General features: G+C 43.4%; 4 protein-coding genes across 6 annotated transcripts; 3 read left to right on the forward strand and 1 right to left on the reverse strand.

Moving 5' to 3' along the window:
* Positions 1 to 80: 80 nt before the first annotated feature.
* LOC108131541 (angiopoietin-related protein 7) lies at positions 81 to 1,686 on the forward strand. The gene is made up of 2 exons (XM_070278713.1): positions 81 to 1,244; positions 1,472 to 1,686. Exons 1-2 carry the CDS (start codon positions 112 to 114, stop codon positions 1,641 to 1,643), a joined length of 1,305 nt encoding a protein of 434 aa, XP_070134814.1. The 5' UTR covers positions 81 to 111; the 3' UTR covers positions 1,644 to 1,686.
* Positions 1,687 to 1,734: 48 nt separating this feature from the next.
* Positions 1,735 to 11,149, reverse strand: rgr (regular). The gene is made up of 4 exons (XM_017250827.3): positions 10,299 to 11,149; positions 4,362 to 4,571; positions 3,952 to 4,296; positions 1,735 to 3,895 (listed from the first exon to the last, which is right to left on the reverse strand). The coding sequence occupies exons 1-4, from the start codon at positions 11,007 to 11,009 to the stop codon at positions 2,522 to 2,524; spliced, it is 2,640 nt and encodes an 879-aa protein (XP_017106316.2). The 5' UTR covers positions 11,010 to 11,149; the 3' UTR covers positions 1,735 to 2,521.
* Positions 11,150 to 11,662: 513 nt separating this feature from the next.
* On the forward strand, positions 11,663 to 15,486 carry Lnpk (zinc-ribbon metal-binding protein lunapark). 3 transcript variants are annotated; one of them, XR_001773657.3, is made up of 7 exons: positions 11,663 to 11,817; positions 11,919 to 12,148; positions 12,219 to 12,351; positions 12,416 to 12,842; positions 12,901 to 13,077; positions 13,314 to 13,589; positions 15,330 to 15,486. XR_001773657.3 is itself a non-coding variant. In XM_017250884.3 (6 exons), the coding sequence occupies exons 1-6, from the start codon at positions 11,791 to 11,793 to the stop codon at positions 13,484 to 13,486; spliced, it is 1,167 nt and encodes a 388-aa protein (XP_017106373.2). In that variant the 5' UTR covers positions 11,663 to 11,790; the 3' UTR covers positions 13,487 to 13,687. The 3 variants fall into 3 exon arrangements, 1 of the variants encoding a protein (XP_017106373.2); XR_011442383.1 differs by lacking the exon at positions 15,330 to 15,486 and adding an exon at positions 13,649 to 13,687; XM_017250884.3 differs by lacking the exon at positions 15,330 to 15,486 and having other exon boundaries at positions 13,314 to 13,687.
* A 947-nt stretch (positions 15,487 to 16,433) lies between these two features.
* On the forward strand, positions 16,434 to 17,480 carry LOC108131507 (cuticle protein 1). The gene is made up of 2 exons (XM_017250404.3): positions 16,434 to 16,597; positions 16,871 to 17,480. The coding sequence occupies exons 1-2, from the start codon at positions 16,583 to 16,585 to the stop codon at positions 17,342 to 17,344; spliced, it is 489 nt and encodes a 162-aa protein (XP_017105893.1). The 5' UTR covers positions 16,434 to 16,582; the 3' UTR covers positions 17,345 to 17,480.
* Positions 17,481 to 17,587: the final 107 nt, after the last annotated feature.

A 17,587-nucleotide genomic window follows, 5' to 3' on the forward strand; every position in this document is an offset into this window, starting at 1 on the left:
TATGTATTATTTTAACTTCCTGATTTGCTGAGCTTAGAAAAATGCATTCTCCGACGATTTCAGTTGAATTCGGACTTCATTGTGGGTAGTTGCCTAGTAATCCATATCGGAATGCAACACCAAGTGGTAATAATAGTATTTTTGCTGGCATATGCCTTCTCCCTGCAAGTTCCCCCAAAACCCAAGCCAGGATCCAGCAAGGAGCCGTTGAAGGACTCTAAAAACAAAACTGAGATATTTAGTGCAAATGCCACACTAATCCCAATTGTGACAGTGGCGCCGGAAAAGCTGGCAGAAGTACATATCGATCAGCACAAAACAATTCGAATTAGCAAAGGGGATCTGGATGATATCCTGGACGTGTACATGGAGAAAATAGCAGAGAGTGCGGCCACCATCAAGGACAAGGATATTGAGATCAATAAACTGCAAACCATAAACCCAACCAGTGATGATCTTCAGGTTCGGCTTGACAATCTCACCCAGACTTGTACAGCCCAAAATGCCACCCAGGCCACTGCCATCAAGGAGAAGGACGAGAAGATCAAGGAACTGGAGACCAAAGTGAAAGTGTATGAGACCAGGCTGAAGAGGAAACAGCATCTATTGACGGAGCTAAAAAAACAAAACACTTCCAGCACGGCATTAATTAATCATTTCCGGGTCAAAGCCGCGTACTTTGAAAAGAAATTCCGGGAGAAGAAGGACGACCTACTGGCGGATTGGGAGGCGGCCACCACGACCTGCATGCCCTTTGGTAAATCATCCGGAATACATTTGCTCCACCTCCCTGGATTCCTGCCCTTTTTAGTGGCCTGTGAAGGCCTGACCACCGCTGGAGCCGGTTGGTTGGCTATTCAGCGACGGACTGATGGTTCTGTGAACTTTTACCGGAACTGGGACTCATACAGTAAGGGCTTTGGGAAACTTAATGGAGAGTTCTTCATCGGATTGGAGAAACTGCATCAAATAACCAAATCCCAGCCGCATGAGCTGTATATTAGCTTTAGGAGGTTCAACGGCGAGTGGAGCTATGCCCACTACGATGACTTCCTTATCGGCAGTGAGGAGGAAGGCTACGAGCTGAAGCTTCTGGGTCACTATCAAGGCAATGCCAGTGACGCACTGCGCACCCACGACAAGATGAAGTTCTCGACCTTCGACCGGGACAACGATGAGTTCACCCATATGAATTGTGCCGAGTATCATCATGGAGCATGGTGGTATGATTTTTGTTCAAGAAGGTAAGGCTAAGATTAAAAAATGCCTTATAATTATAAGTTATAATATGTCAGAATATATTCAGTTTTTAAGTTTTTTTAAGAATTTTATTCTCAACTACTATGATATGATAAGCAGAGTCCTATTAAACTTTTCTTATCAAGGCTCTGACATGAGGCTTTAGCATTTCACAAAAATACCTACAATTGGTATTAAGTTATTAATTTTATTATTATTTATTTTTTTTAAGCAACTTAAATGGCAAGTACTTTAACAATGAGGTGGACAATGTCCAAGGGATATACTGGGAGCCCTGGTATAGTTTCCGTTCCCTGAAGTCCGTACAGATGCTGATTCGTCCCAAGAGCCAAAAGGAGTTGAAAGATTTGCCAAAAACTAAAATAAACCTACGACACTTATAGGTAAATAATATAAATATAAAAAATAAGTATTTCAAGAGCAACATTTCACTTTAAAGTATTTTTATTGCCACATAAAGAGTCATAAACATTAAATAAAAAATAAAAAAAAAAACTTCTAACTCGTGCCGACTTCCAAAGCCTATTACTCGAAACAATAAATATTTATGGCGGTAATATTTAAAGAATATAAATCGCGCTTTGGAGCCCAGCCCTATTTATCTTTGGTGATATATTGTTTTTAATTTGTGGAGCTCCTCCAACGCCCCCTCGACAGTTGATTAGCTTTCGATTTTATTTAGCAATGCCTTTGGATAATTACTGCGTTACAGTTCAATGCATTTGGCTCTGGAGTCTAGATATATGCTCGGCTTGCTCGACGATTCATTGGGTGCAATTAATTTTCATTTTCCGGCTGGTACTCGTAATTTTTTCTGTTGCAACAATTTAATGAAATCGAATTGAGGAGAAGGGCGTTGGGTTCTTGGCGATGGGTTCTCTGGTTCATTTGTCACTTGCACTTTCATCAGCCTGGGACTGGAATTGAAGTCAATAAACGTTCGAGAAATTAGCCAATCGGAGGATATATACATTAACGATGATTGGATGGATGGAAGATTTACGACTCTGGCGAATAAAAGTCCAGCGTAATCTGGTTGCAACCAGCTCTTGGTCAGATTCGAGAAACAATACATTTTTGGTTTCACTTTCTTGGCCCTCTGGCCATCTATCAGTTCCACTTAGAGTCTAAATAAATAGATTACTTAGTGCTAGATCGACGATATGCTATAGGTACTACTGATAACGTTAAGTACGCGATGAAAAAACTTAAACCTCTACGATTGCAGTGTAAACAGAGTAGAGTGCCTTGAGTGGGAGGTCTACTTCTCCTCCGTTTCTGCACTCGTCTCGGCGGAGTGCTCCTTCTTCTTGTGCCAACGCAGGCTGGCGAACTGGGCGAACCGCCGGCCACAGGCGCTGCACTTGTACTTCTTCACCGCCAGGTGCAGCTCCGTGTGCTTCTTCAGGTTGCCGTAGGTGGTGAACGCCTTGCCGCACACCGTGCACAGGTGCTTGCGGATCGCCCAGTGACTGTTCATGTGATCCGTGAAGCGGTTCTTCTCGTAGAAGCCCTTGGCACAGATCGGGCAGTGGAAGGTCGACTGGTTGAGGTGTCGGCGTCGGTGGATGTCGAAGAATGACCAAGTTTTGAAGGATTTCCCGCACAGGTCGCAGATGTAGGGCCGTTCGCCGGTGTGGGTGCGCAGGTGGATGGCCACCTCGGTGGAGGTGGCGAAGCGCTTATCGCACTGCTCACAGGCGTAGGGGAAGTCCCTTCTGTGGCGACGTATGTGCACTGTCAGGTTACAGGGCATTTGGAAGCCCTTCCCGCAGAGGGTGCAGATGAACGGCTGGGTGCCATCGTGCCCGGATCGGTGCACCTTGTACTGGTCACAGGTCTTGACCAGCTCCGAGCACACATCGCAGCGGAAGGGTCCGACATTCTGCTCCAAAAACTCCGCCAACTTGGCGTGCAGAAGGGGAATACTGATGGTGTCGCTGGGTTCGGTGAGTATCTTGCGTTTTTGTGCCGAGAAGTCCTTCCGCAAGTCGAACAGGGTCTTCTCCAGCTGCTCGGTGGTGTAGCCTGAAGCAAAGGTGGTGTTAATCTCTTCCAGCATTTGGCCCAGGGCCTGATTTCGGTAGGCATTGGAACGATAGTCGGGATGATCTACATCCCAGAGAGCCGCGTAGTTCCGGTAGATCTCCACGAACTGCAGCTGATCCTCTGCAGTGGCGAACTGGATGGAGCTGGCGTCGATGAACTTGGTCTTCTGCTTGGTCTCCACCACACCCACTTTCTTGTTGATCTTGTGGAAGATTTGCTCCTGCAAAATGGGTTGCAGGAACTCCATTTCATCGTAGCACCATAGCTTGGGCAGGTACAGGCCCTTGTGCTTGATGACCATACGCAGTTCCTTGCGGTAGCGGGTCCTCAGCTTCTGGATCTCCTTGTAGCACTCCTCGCCGCTAAGCTCATAGTTGAGATCCTCCTGCAGCTGGGTGGATATGTCCCGATAGAGCTCCTTCTTGCAGCAACTGGAGTAGTCGTAGTGCTGGGGGTTCCACAGGCACTCCATACGCTTGAAGGCGTCGAGGATAAAGCTGAGTACTTCTCGGTAGAGAGCTGACTTGCTGCACGAATCGGCGTCCGTTTCGCAGGACTTTTCGCTCTCATTGCACTCATTGGAGACCTAGTATGGGTTATCATTTAGTATATGTTCTAGTCTGCTTAGTTAGTGGACCTCACCTTGGCTTCCCTTTCGGCTCTTTTGTTTTCAATCACACCTCTGAGGAAGTGCATCTTGTCAAAGTACCAGAGCCGGGACTTGTACTTCCCGCCCAGGGCGTTTAGTTTGCTGAGCTCCCGGCGGTATCTGCCCCGGAGTTCCTTGAGCACCGCGAATATCTCAGCTCCCGTCAGTCGCATGTGGCATATGGCTTCCAGTGGGGCAGCCAGCTCGCCATAGACACTCCTCTTGGCATTGTACTTGTAGTCGGGATGTCGGGGATTCCAGAGCTTATCCATACGTTCGTATTCCTTCAGTAGAGAACTGACAAAGTCGCGGTTCCTCTCCAGCTCACGGCGTGTTCTCTGGAAATTATAGAAACAAATATAGAATACCCAACACACTCGATGATGGGATCGTGTTTACTCACCGATTGGAAATCCAAGCTACTGGCTATGCTGCTGGTGGGCGAGGTGGGCGGTGCTGGGGTTGGGGGTGTTGCCGGTGGCGTTAGTTCCAGCACATTCTTTTCCGGCTGCTCCTCTACCTCCATCTCTTCCTCCTCCAGCTCCTCCAATTCCTCCAGTTCCAGCTCCAATGGATTCTCGTTTTTCGCTTGACGAAGCTTACGCTGCAGTGCCTGCATAAAATAGAATAAATATTTCGCATAAATAAATAAATTTGTTACAGTTGCCGTTGGTGGTGGTGGTGTATCTTTTCCAGATAACCACATGATCTTGCCGAGAGTTTATCGTCGGAATACCATACTCTCTCTATATATATGTGTGTATTTATTTATACTGGCAGGCAGCCGGGCAGAAGTCGTAAACAAAAAAGGGAAAGTCCGCTCCCGCATGCCAGTGTCCCCAACGACTATACAATATTCTCAAATATCAGAATATCATCCGGCTATTGGCCTTTGTGTCGTCGTCATTGTTCTTATCGCCCTCGCATATGGCTGCCCCGACTGGCCCGATATTTCTATATATATATTATTCCTCGTGTATCTATTTGTTTGCTCGTTTGTTATTTTGGTTTGGTTTTTCGCTTACGATGAGTATTCGAATCGGATTCCTATTAAGCCCGGCGTCATAAATGCTAATATATCGTATATCAAGCTGGAGTACTTCCTCTCCTCGGATAACTCGGGGGGCTCCAATGAGTAATGCAAGGGCTATGGAATTATGGGCTTACTTTTAAGCAAATTTAGTTAAGTTTTTTGCATTGAAAAGATAATCCGACCTACCCCAAAACTGAAACACATGTTCTCGATAAGGTTACTCCCCCTCCCAAAATAAAAAAAATTCCAATGCCCTAATTAAGAATCCGCCAGACGAGATCTAAACGAAACTTTTGTTTGTATTTTTTTTTGTGTTTCATGCATTTGTTTGTTCTGACAAACATTGCACAAAAGTATCCGTGAACGATAAGCAGTATCAACCGGTTTCACCTGGTCTACATATATATATATACATTCTATATAGACTTGGAAACATTCCTAAAGAAAGTCTAGTTCTAGAAATGAAAATTTATTGGGGTATCTTTTGGGGTAGATTGGAACTAATGGTACTAAGGCTTGCTCATAAAATGAAATGGGTGCTCAAAAAACTCGATGTTCTGAATGACTTTTGACTAATTTTTTTGAAGTATTTTGTTGGGCCATAATTGGCCATTGAAGTTGTCGCCTAATGGTCTAGAAAGCCAGGGTCTACCAGTCGATATTCCACCCACAAAAAAGTCGATAGCCCTTCGGATAGGGGTCAGTCAGTCAGTTAGAGCAAGGTGTATATAGCTGGAATGCATTAAGGGTTATTGGCGATTGGTATTTAATGTTTAATTAATTGCTCTACCAACCGCTGGCCAGGCTGAATAAACAACAAGTACATAAATTCCAGATAAGGAGAATGTATTTTGTTCTGACTTGGGAGGGGGAGGGAGTTTGTAATTTCATCTCCCACTGGAGGAGGTACACCTGTGCCCTCAAAATGAAGGGTAAATGACCCAGTGCCTTTGTCTGATTAATCGATTTGAGGAAACAGTCATTATTTACTAATCAAATAGCACCATGACCTTTCGCAATTCAATACGCAAACAACATCAATTTACTAAGCTAATTGAATAACTAAAAAAAAATGCCAAAAGCTAAAGCTATGGAGTGCCCACGAACCTTGGCCCCAATTAAAAATGCAATTTCAAACGTCGAAATGAAAGTTTCGCCCCCTTTGGTGGTAAAGCGGGCGAAAACATTTTCATTTCGAGCCAGTGGAGCTACAACGCGGGTCACACCCACTCGACCCAAGGACCAGAGCAGGCCAGGCCAGCCCAGCAAGCCACCCGGATCCAGAACCAGAGCCTGAGCCCATCGGAAAGGTGAACAGTGTAAACCCATTAAAGTCGGGCCCTCGTCTCCCTAGCCGCCACTGACATCCTTGACGTTGTCTGCCTGGCAACAGGAAATGGTTCTATATCGCAACTTGCATAGCATTGCAACCAGGTCTGGCCAGGTATTCTAGTTCTTAAAGGTTAGGGGTTATAGTTTATGGTTTAAAATATTATTTTTATAAGAATCACAAGTCACTAAGGTTAACCTAGATTTCTATATCCAAACTAACCACTTAATGGGAGTATTCCTGCAGTACAAAAGACCCAGTTGGACAAACAAAGGCTGGGCTGGGTCTGGTCTCCGGACAACCACTCACCCCCCAAATTTGTGGGGTGCGGTCTGGACAGACAGAAAGTTCCCTTAGCCTGCGTCACGGCTCCAGTACTACATAGCTGGCAGTGTTTACCGAACACGCCATTCAAATAATTGATCCAGTTAACAAAATTGCATAAAAATTCAATAAACAAACAACAGCTGAGGCAGTCTGTGATAGATATGTATGTATGTGTATATATATCGGAAACCCGATCGCAGACCAATCTTATTGAGTTAGTTGAGTGTGCAGCTCCCCCTTTATGTTTATTTATTAAGAAATTGTTCAATCGAAGGGGCTTGAAACTCGTTAGAACTGTCTGGATCTTGAATTGTGGAAAATCTGAGGGCTGGGGAAGTGAAGCCATAAATGGAAATTAAACCGCAGAATAGAAGTTCTGGAGTTTGGAACTTCTATTGGAACTTCTATGTATTTGTATAACAATTGATATGCGGCCTGGATCAAAGCCATTAAATTCCGGGTGCGAGCAGTTTCAATTAAAAGCGCGTTTGTTTAATGCACTTGTCACCCCGCCAGCAAGCCAATCAAAAGCCTCTTTGATGATGCGCTGCTCTACGGATTAATTAATGAAAAATTCTTATTTAGATATAACTTTCATTCCATTCCGCCTGGCCTCGTAATCGCCATTGGCGCCATTTCTTGCCGGGGGAATGCCGACCGAGCTAGTGAGGTGACATGTAGACATGTAGGGCTCTAAGCCCTCGAATGGTGTTGGTCGATTCGCAAATAAAAGATTCATGGGAAAGCCCATTAATACACCGTTTAATACCCTTGTAAGGCTTTTGGCCTGAAACGGTGTCAGGGCATGTATAACCTAAGGCTATGGTTGATTACAAGTTTTTTGGGGACTCGCTCGGAGCTTTAATTGAGGGCTCCTCTATGTAGGTTTATGTGGTAAGACCCAGCCAGGTCTCTCAGCTCACATTTGTATGCTATACAAAAATTATATCCCCCCCTTCAAGCCATATGACAACAAACAATGGCAACGACATGCAAAATCCGGTAGAACACGAGACTCAAATGTAATAAAGCCAACGTGAGCTAATAAATTATGAAGAATATTTTTTCACGCAACCCATGGCAGGGTTTCGTTTTTCTTTTTTTTTTTTATTTTATGGCCAGCAACATAAAAGTTGTCCACGCCCTGATGGAAGCCTACCGAAAAATAAATAAACCGAATGAGGAAACCTTATAGAGCCCACAAAACGTAAGCCAGATTCAAAGATAATGCGGGGGCATTAAATGCAATCAATTTCTGACAAAAAAAAAAAGAAAAATACGCCCGGAGTTGGGAACTCTTAAGCCCGGAACCGTAACTAAAACTTAAAACAAACATCAATGGTGTCAGTTACTCGATTTTAGTCACAAGGCTGCATTAATTAAATTAGACTGATTATAAAGCTCAGCTGATCGATCGGAGACCAAGAGTTGCGGGTGGAAAGCCCCCCATAAGTCCCGCTCTCCATATCGAAATATTTAGTTAAACTTGTTAATTATTTAATAGGCATGGGATATATGCTCGATAAGAAGTGAAGCATTAGCTGTCCTCAAAAAAATCGAAATTTCTCGAAGATGAGATTAGATTATGGTAAATGATATATGGGTCATGTTTTTTCAATGCAACTCTCTGATTTGATCACAAAACAAATAGCTAATCGGTGATTATATGTGTATACTGATATATAATGTTTCGAAAATGACTATGAGACCATGATTTATAGACTGTGCTGGTTTTTATGGCAGGTGCTCTAAAAATTCCAATTTACAAGTGTTTAAATGAACATTAAAACCTCCTTAGTTAAGGCCCATAGTGCCTTCTTATCTCTAAGCCACTTTCAATAGCCGACAACATCGAAAATTATTTTATTACCCAGCGATATGAGGTGAGGTAGTGAGGAAGTGATATGGTGAGGAGGTGTCTGGCCAGAACGACAATTTCAACGATCGATTGATCGGACATATACGTATATAACATACATTTCCAGGTTAAATGACTTCAAGTGGCCAAGAGACGTACGTTTATTGTTTATGGATATAAATCATAATAAACTACTATATATTCTGTTTTCATCTTTGGGCCAACAACACCTGTACCACTGTGTGGAAAGGCCTACAAATGCTTACCAAATCGAAGCTTAGATAATTTTGTTCCCCTCTATTTGTTTACCTCTTTGGGGTCTAGGGTCTAGATAAAGCCCCAAATGCTGATAATAGCAGAACCCCACCAAAAAAAAAAAAACCACTAACAACAAATTACCAATAATTTCTATTGCAAGTGTTCGTGTAATGATTTTATCAAGAATTCTACTTATATTTCTATTCTGACGACACTTGCATTCCGTATTACTCACAGATCTATTCTGAATATTTTCCTTTAATTATTATTAAATTAGCTCGAGTGTGAAATAATTATTTATTGACATTTGCCTTACACTTGCGTCAAAGCCAATTGGACCTATTTTTGGCCATCAGAATTTCTCTCCTACGTAGTACTTCTTGGTAATACCAATTTTAATCTATAGTCTGACGTTTAAGTCGATTATCACCTGAATTATTGAGGCCCATTTATCACTAAGTGGTCGAGAGTACAGTGCCAATCACATAGCCAAAGCTATTTGACTTTCTGTCAATTGGAAAATGTCTCTTTTCAAGTTCATTCACAATAGAATAACAATTTTCGAAAGTAATGTTTTCCAAGCTATACGACAACCAAAATTTCTGTATCTGTTGACATAAATAATCGTTTTAATTACCATTTAATAGATATTTTTATTTTTAACAAAGAAAAGCTGGCCGATATTCCAAAATACTGTACTGTTTGTGTCCCAATTTTCGAGTGTTTTTCAGCCTCTCTCGGAGATATATGTATATACCTTTTATTTTTTGTGTTGGCACATAAATTAAGATGTAAGAACAACAAAAGAATTTGTTTTTTTTTTATATTTTTCAAGTCCACAACAAAAAATATGGAAAAAATCGAACAAAACAAAAGTGAAAACCTGAAGAAAAAAGCTGAAAAATTGCGTTGCTTTGGAAAACAACAAAAAAAATATCAAGAAAAGTGACAGACTGGCTGACAAAACGTCTCCCGGTCCCCCCCCCCCCCCCCCCCAGCCAAAAAAAAAAAAACCCCCCCTCTATGTATAAGGCCATGGAGGGAAAAACGGGACTTCAAAGGGGGAAGAGTGGCGATGGTGGAGAACAAAAGAGAGGCGAGGCATGAGCGGGCAAAATGCGCGACACACTTTTTGCTCAATATTTTCGTGTTGTGTGCCATTGCGCCGTTATTTTGAAGGTCAAGTGACCAGGGAAACCTTCTCCGGAACTAGCTGCCTCCGTCCAACCCCACCCCACCCCTCTCTTCTAGACAGGAAAGCCATTTTTGCATTACAAAATTGCTTGAAAAAAAAAAGGGGGAAGCTACTCAAGACAGTAATTACCCGCTAAATAGTACTATTGTGCATTTTTTATTAAAATTTCAACAATTAAATATTTAAATTATGAAGGCAAAAAAAAACTATAGTATTGCTTAAAATGATGTAATTTATTAAAAATAAATTAAGAAAAATATGCTACAAGCTTACATCAAATATTTCAAGTTCCTTTTTATCAAGCTTTCACTGTACCCACCATAGGTGATTAGAACTTACCACGCGTCGTGTCTCGTAGCGCGGCATTGGAGTCGGTAGCACCATTGCTGAGGCGGGGGGCGTCTCTGCGGCGGCCGGAATCGAACCAGAGTGGGTGGGTGTGGGCGGAGTCATAACCACCTCGTGCAGCACGGCAAATGGATCCAGGTCTGCCGCCTGCAGGCCCAGGCAACCCTCGGTGGTCGTCAGCTCATCGCCCGATATGTCCGCCGATGGTGGCGGCGAGGGTGGCAACGGATTTTCTACCACGTACACCAGGTCTATTTCGGGCGCGATTGCTGTTGTTTGACTTTCCAGCGGCGGCAGTGCGGGGGTCTGCTGGACGAGACTCATCAGCTGTATGTCCATGTCAATGGCTTCCGTTTGCACGGGTTGCCAATTGGATTTCTTCACCGCTTCCACGGGATACATTTCCGGACAGTCCATCTCCATGATGACCAGGTCCGTTTGAGTGGTTTTCTCTACCTTCTCCTGGGCGCCTTCGTAGCGCCGCCTCACGTCCTGGGTGTGCTGGAGGCGAATATGGTCCATGAACACGGAGAACTGCAGGCAAATGGACGGGCAGAAGGCGCAGTTGAACCCAAAACACTGGACGTCCGGCGAGGCGGTGATTTCCCCGCACTTCCGGAAGTAAGCATAGTCCTCCAGCTGCCATGTCAGGGACTGTGCCGGCGACTCCTGCTGCTGCACTTGCTCCTGCAGCGGCAACATCTTCCTTCACCACGCTCACAGTTTGTTTTGGAAAACTTTCAAGTCGCACACACGCGGAATATAGACGACCGATCCAAAAGCCGGCGGAACCGCGGGAGTCTTTGAACTTTTCACTTTGCCGGGCAACCGTCAATTGAATATCGCGATTTGAAACCAAAACAATATAATATAATATGGTGGAGTATAATATAATATAATTATTTTGCGATATTTTCTGTTTGGTCACTCTAGAGCTAGATCTAGCCATAAAAGCTTATAAAAAGCTAGAATTATAATTATTCTGGATAAAAAATTATTTGGAACTTAAATATTTAAATATTTCATAATAAATATTCTTCAATTTGTAAATTCAATTAACTTTTAAATTAAAATACCCATCGAACTTATTTTTAAAATGACAAAGCAGGACATTTTTTTATGAAAATTAAGTTCTATGTTTAAATATACCAAAGAATGGCAATGGTTTTTTTAGCATAAAATTTTGTACATTAGAAGATTGAACTAAGATTAGAGAATAAATCCATAGTTTTTATAAATTTTTGAAAAATGTTTTAGAGCAAAGTCACAAACCATAGAGCAAAGACACAAGCCGTTAAGCACTTAAAAAAAATCTTGTACAAAATGATTTATAGTTCAGACATCGATATCTATATCGATATATTGATATTTTATCAACAACCCTAAAAACAACAAATAATTCGCAGCAGGCGGTTTAAATAGCAAAATAATCAAGTAAATGATCGAGTTTGGTCGTTTTTAGTTATATTTCTCTACATACACCATGGGATTCGTGCTGTCCAAGTTCCGGGTGCGTATTAGCCATGACCGAGTCGCCAATTGGATTCGGATGCATTGTGGCAATATACTGACCGAAAATATGGCGCTGTGCCCACGAATATCTAATTTTAGAAGGTAAAGTCTACGGAGGCGGTCTTGGAGGGGCTGCAGACGCAGATCCAGGCATTGGAGAAGTACATGATAAACACAGAGGAACGGAAGCGGCGCTTCGTCAACAACTTTGTGGGCTTCACCATTGGCGCGTATATTGTGGGCTTCGGACTGTGGTACTTCTTCTATTTTCCGCCAACACTGCAGGAATGCTTCATGTACTTGGTTCCGCTTCTCCTCTTTCCGTTTGTGTGAGTACTGGCCCGCTCGGCTATGAGATCACTACGAATATCAGGTCCCTGACCCTCGTGCCCTTTGCAGAATCGTTTTTCTGAGGCGTCTGTTTACGTGGTACTTTCAACGAAAGCTGAACAAAAATGGCGATAAGCTGGCGCGACTGAAGGAGGATAAGCGCAAGATATTGGAACAGGTCATGGACAAAGAGACCTACAAGGTGAGACTTAGTCACCATTCCCGCTTCTACAACTCATGCTTATCTCATGCTTTCCCTTGTCCAGGTGGCAGTGAATCTCCTGGAGCGTTTCGGCGATAAGAAACAGCTCCGCCTGAGCAACACCAGCAATCAGGCTCTCAACCGCACTACTGTAGACCAGCAAAGGACCCCACAGGCGGCGGCACGACTTTCCACAACCATTGCTGGCCAGCAGCCGAGTCAGCGAGCGGTCACTCCCTACAGCAGCGTATATCGAAACAACAATAACAACAACAACACTCTGAACAACAGCATCGCCAGCACACAAGCGATGACGTTGACGTCAGCATCACCGCAGATGCGTGCCGTTCAGGAATTGCGACGCCGCTCACCGTTCCCCATTGTCGATGAGCGGTCTCGCAGTGCTATCGATCGAATTGTGGACTTTATTGTGGGCGATACTCCACAGAATCGCTTCGGCATGATCTGCAAGGCGTGCCACGCCCACAACGGTACAAAACTCTATTCAAGATTCTATAAGAACTGTTAATCTAAAGACCTATTCAACAGGTATGCTGCACAAGGAGGAGTATGAGTACACTACGTTCCGGTGTGCCTTCTGCAATGTACTTAACCCGGCACGAAAGAAGCGTCCCGTCGCCCCCCGGCTTTCTCTGGAGGCACCAACCCCTGCGTCGACCAAGCGCAACGATAGCTCTGAGAGTGAATCATCCGATGATGACTCTGGTTAGTATTTTCGATAAAAAGATCCATTCTAGACATGCAGAAGAGCTTTAAAAATCAACTAGTCATTCGAAATGGTCGTATTCCGCCATTTAATATGCAAATTGGATTTTTAATGCACTTGCCTCTTGCATGCTAATTATAGACAGTGCTAGCAGAGTACAAGGGTTTTTGGTATATCTATAAATATATGTATTAGGCGATAGGCCTTATAATATAATTCCATTTTGAATTTTTAGATAAGGAGCCATCCGCACGACGTGCCCTGCTGCAGGATGTGCCATCTAGTGAAGCTGATGCTGAAGATAATGCCACCATCGTAACGGAAGAGACTGCAACCGAGAGCGAAAAACCCGAGACTGGACCTGTTCTGGCTGACGTCAGCATGGCTGAGGTGTCGGCCAGCTCCTGAGGGCACTTAACCCACATACACCACCACCACAATGTCTAGGCTCCAGTCAAGCAAAATTCTTGGATTATTTGCTTATTAGTTTACATATTTAATTTTTTTGTTGGTAAGCAAATTTGAATAAGAAGAATGATCGGCTATCATGAATTTAATCCATTGTCGAAGTACTGATTTCAATAGAATACCATATGATAATGCTTCGAATATGTCGTCGCGTTTACTTTCTCGGTGGGTCAGCCACCTAGGCGCTTGAGGTGTGGGCGGCGCCCCACCCCGTCCAACTGTCAGCATAGAAGGAAATTGATAATTAAAATCTAGACAAAATAAGGCGACAACTAATGGCATAATAATTTAAAGCACGCTGCGGCATGTGTGACAAAAAAGGCAAAACCCGACAACGATGCCGATATCTCTTAGCCCAGGGGCTATAGTGATACAATACTTACTGGCCCCACCGACACTGCCGTGTCACTTACAAGCGCGAGAACACACACATATGTGTGTGCTCCAGCTTCAGCTTCAGGTCTAGCTCCAACTCCAGCTCCAGACTACATAGCACTGCATTATGCGAACGGTCAACAATTTCAATTTCGCTGGCTTTTATTTTGCTTTATTCTGTTTTTCCGGGCCATTGATCAAGGCTAACGAGATCGATCGGTTGGACTGGCTGGCTGGCTAGATGGTGGTTTGGTTGGTGGTGCTGGCAACGTAACATAACGCATTAGCCGGCCAACACCGCCTACACGAAGAAAAAAATGCATATTTGTGACCAAAAAATGGTCTTAATTTCGAAAAAATCGAAAACTATTAATAAAATGGGTTCAGTATGAAATACTATGTTTTAGTTTTGAAGAGGAAGTGTATAAGGTAGTAGTTTTGAATAAATTTTAAAGATTCTATGATAGGTTTTTAAAGATTTAATAAGAAATATGATATAAAATGATTATATATTTGACTTATATAGATGACTTTATCCAGCTTTTCTTTAAAAATATTTTTTAAACTCCATTGAAAGTTTTAAAAACCTTAGTTTTTTAAAGACTTACTTCCAAAACCATCTCCCTTTTATATAATCACTTTTATTAGGGTACTATTTAATCTATTCCAAGCACCATATAATTGTGTTATGATATCTGGACACATGAATATGAATTTTTCTAGTTTTTCTCACTATACAAGATGTAGATATATTAGGGGGGGACTGGGTAGTAGATTGGACTGGGGTGCCGCGCCCGCGCAAATTCCTGCCAATGGCTGGCGGCAAACACAAATTATAAGAATTAAACTAAATCTGTTACACCGTTGCCAACAATTGGGCACGTCTGTCCCCCAAAACATAACATGTTCATATATGCTATATGGATAGGTGCAACATGTATGTGTGACGGAGTCGTGTGCCGACCTGGGGCGCTGGGTGCTGCCTGATTAGCTCATAATTTGTGTGGCAGTGCGATTTTCGCTTTTTTTTCGTTTTTCCAAGTAATTGAATTTCCCAACCCCAACCCCAACCCCGACCAGTTGGTGGGCCTGAGCCTGCCCAGGAAGTAGTCGCACATATTGGTGCGTAAGGCGGTGCGGTGTCGGTTTCAGTTTCGCTGGCACTGCGTGGAGCAAATAACAGTACTGGCGGTGTGTGGGATTTATCTGAACGGCCGTCAACCTATAACGGGTTATCGGAAATAGAACTGAAACGGAAAATCTGCATTTAGGGTTGGAAAATATTGAGAAAATATGTGGGGGAGGTCTTTATGATCAAATCTTAACCCATTGCTTGATTTATTTTTGGTTTGTATTATTTTTTAAGGTATTATATACAAAGTTTAATGTTTTCTTGTTTCATTTGCAGAAATCCATCATTAAATACTCGGATCGGCATCCTGAAATCTCCTTAATGTTTTTCAAAAATGTAGAAAAATTTCAAATGAAATTAAAGAATGTTTTTAATTTTGAATAAAAATGTATGAAGTTTGTTAAACAAATAAAATTAACCTTATTATTACGAATTATTTTTAGGAAAATTTTTATTAAAAATCTTACCATTAAGATACCTGTACTACATATGTGACATTGCCCAGCCCTAGCACTTAGAAGTGAACCTCGGGCCACCGCTCGAATGTTGTGCATTGAGATCTAGTGCAAGTTCGCTGCACCGAAACCAGTTTACAATGACTCCGACTGCCTTCCGGGCCGACATGTGGCAGTGGCATGCCAAGGCGATGGCGACTACGATGGCGATGGCGATGGCGATGGCGACCTGTGCCTCTTACACGATCCGATTCCGATTCTGCCGCCCTCTGAATAAAGTGATTCACGAACTGATCCCCACCCTCCCGAAAATTGGTAAAAACGCCAACGCGCCAACGATGTCAAAAAGTGCACAACAAACAATATATACAAAACCAGGCAGGAGATTTCGATTCTTTCCATTTTTTTTTGGATTTTGGATTTTTTGGCCGAATTGCAAGTTGGGGGCTTAGTTCATTGCTAATGACGGCATGTCGGTAACTCGATATAAGTGCACAGTCGTGTGTGTGTTTGCATAGTTGGGTGTTTAAGCATATTACCCCGATATACACCTATATATATATAGGTATTTGTCTGTCGGTTTGTCGGCCCCGTTCGATTTATTTGTCCGCGCTCCGCAACAAAGACTCATAATAATCTGTTGGGCCAATCAAGTAAAATATGCGCGAGATCAGTCAACTACAAAAACAATAACAATAATAACAACAATAAAAATCAAAAGCAAATGTAAAGTAAAGTAAAGTAAAGCACAGATCAGAGCAGAAAAAGCAAAGTAAAGCAGCAGCCAACTGCCTGCCTGCCTGCAACAGCAATGAAAGTGAAACCGAGCCAGGCCGAGACCGAGAGACTCGAGCCCCAGACTCAGACTCAGACTGAGACTTGGCCAAGAGTCTCGGTTCTAGCCAGCATCAGCTATAAAAGCTTGATGGCCGGCTCGCCAGCAACAGTGCAGCGCTGACCAGGAACCCAATTGGAAGTTTTGAGCTACGACTCCATAGTCCAATTTGGCCAAGGATTACCATTAACCAACCGACCCAACCTACCAGAAACATCCACCCACACATCACAGCCATCATGTTCTTCAAGCTGGTAAGTGGACTAGAAGCTCCTTGAATCTGAAAATATTTGGAAAATAAAAACTGGGATTTTACAATAAATTTATTTAAATTATGAAAAATTAGTTTAATTAAAAAACTAAAAAACTGTATCCTTCATATCCTTAAAATCGGATTATAAAATAACCTAAAATTCGGGAATAACTTCAATATCTTGGAAACCTTTTTTTTTTTAAAGAAGTCCTCTACTTTCCTTTTTTTAATTAATACGTAATTTAAATATTAAATAATATTTTTCCTCCCTTAGTTATTCGCCTCCTGCCTGGCTCTGGCTTTGGCCAAGCCCCAGCACCCACCTGCTGCCCAGTATCCCGCTGGCGTTAATCCCCAGGACTGCCCCGGATTCCCCATCTGTGATAATGCGCGTCTGCACAACCCTCAGCCACAGTGGGGCGCCCCCCAGCCCCAGTGGCAGCAACCGCAGCCACAGTGGCAGCCACAGCCCCAGCCCCAGTGGCAGCCGCAACCTCAGTGGCAGCAGCCCCAGCCCCAGTGGCAGCCACAGCCCTCTTGGAACGCGGCTCCCGCTCCCTCCGCTGGCGGTGATAAGTATCCGGCTGGCGTCAATCCCCAGACCTGCCCCAACTATCCGTACTGCGATGTGAATGCCGGACATGGTGGTGCTCCTGTGGCGGCCCCCCCACTGCCCGGATGGACGGAGCGTCTGTATCCCGCTGGAGTGTCGCCGCACCAGTGCCCCAACTTCCCCTACTGCCACTAGGATGGCCGGTGGTCATTGTGCGGCTACCCGCAGTTTCCTCTAACGCTTCGCCTATCCCCCAGTTCTCAATTAGTGAACATTAATTTGAAATTCTTTGTTGTTGGCGCCGAATAAAATGCAAATGTTGGTCAAAGAATTATGAATTTTATTTAATATGACCTTTATACAATGGGAATGAGGGTATATTTTTCAAGAAATGTTTTTAAATATTCAGAGATAATGAGAAGGGAAGGGATGGGGAAA

The sequence above is a fragment of the Drosophila bipectinata genome, chromosome 2R (assembly GCF_030179905.1).
Source record: "Drosophila bipectinata strain 14024-0381.07 chromosome 2R, DbipHiC1v2, whole genome shotgun sequence".
Taxonomy (NCBI): Eukaryota; Metazoa; Arthropoda; class Insecta; order Diptera; family Drosophilidae; genus Drosophila; species Drosophila bipectinata.

Excerpts from the sequence above, each read along its gene's own strand:
- LOC108131541 (XM_070278713.1), top strand. The coding sequence starts at position 112 with ATGCAACACCAAGTGGTAATAATAGTATTTTTGCTGGCATATGCCTTC. Across the intron at positions 1,245-1,471 it reads TATGATTTTTGTTCAAGAAG|CAACTTAAATGGCAAGTACT; the intron begins GTAAGGCTAAGA and ends ATTTTTTTTAAG.
- rgr (XM_017250827.3), bottom strand. The coding sequence starts at position 11,009 with ATGTTGCCGCTGCAGGAGCAAGTGCAGCAGCAGGAGTCGCCGGCACAG. Across the intron at positions 4,572-10,298 it reads GCTACGAGACACGACGCGTG|GCACTGCAGCGTAAGCTTCG; the intron begins GTAAGTTCTAAT and ends TATTTTATGCAG. Across the intron at positions 3,896-3,951 it reads GAGCCGAAAGGGAAGCCAAG|GTCTCCAATGAGTGCAATGA; the intron begins GTGAGGTCCACT and ends AACCCATACTAG.
- Lnpk (XM_017250884.3), top strand. The coding sequence starts at position 11,791 with ATGGGATTCGTGCTGTCCAAGTTCCGG. Across the intron at positions 11,818-11,918 it reads TCGTGCTGTCCAAGTTCCGG|AAGGTAAAGTCTACGGAGGC; the intron begins GTGCGTATTAGC and ends ATCTAATTTTAG. Across the intron at positions 13,078-13,313 it reads ATCATCCGATGATGACTCTG|ATAAGGAGCCATCCGCACGA; the intron begins GTTAGTATTTTC and ends TTGAATTTTTAG.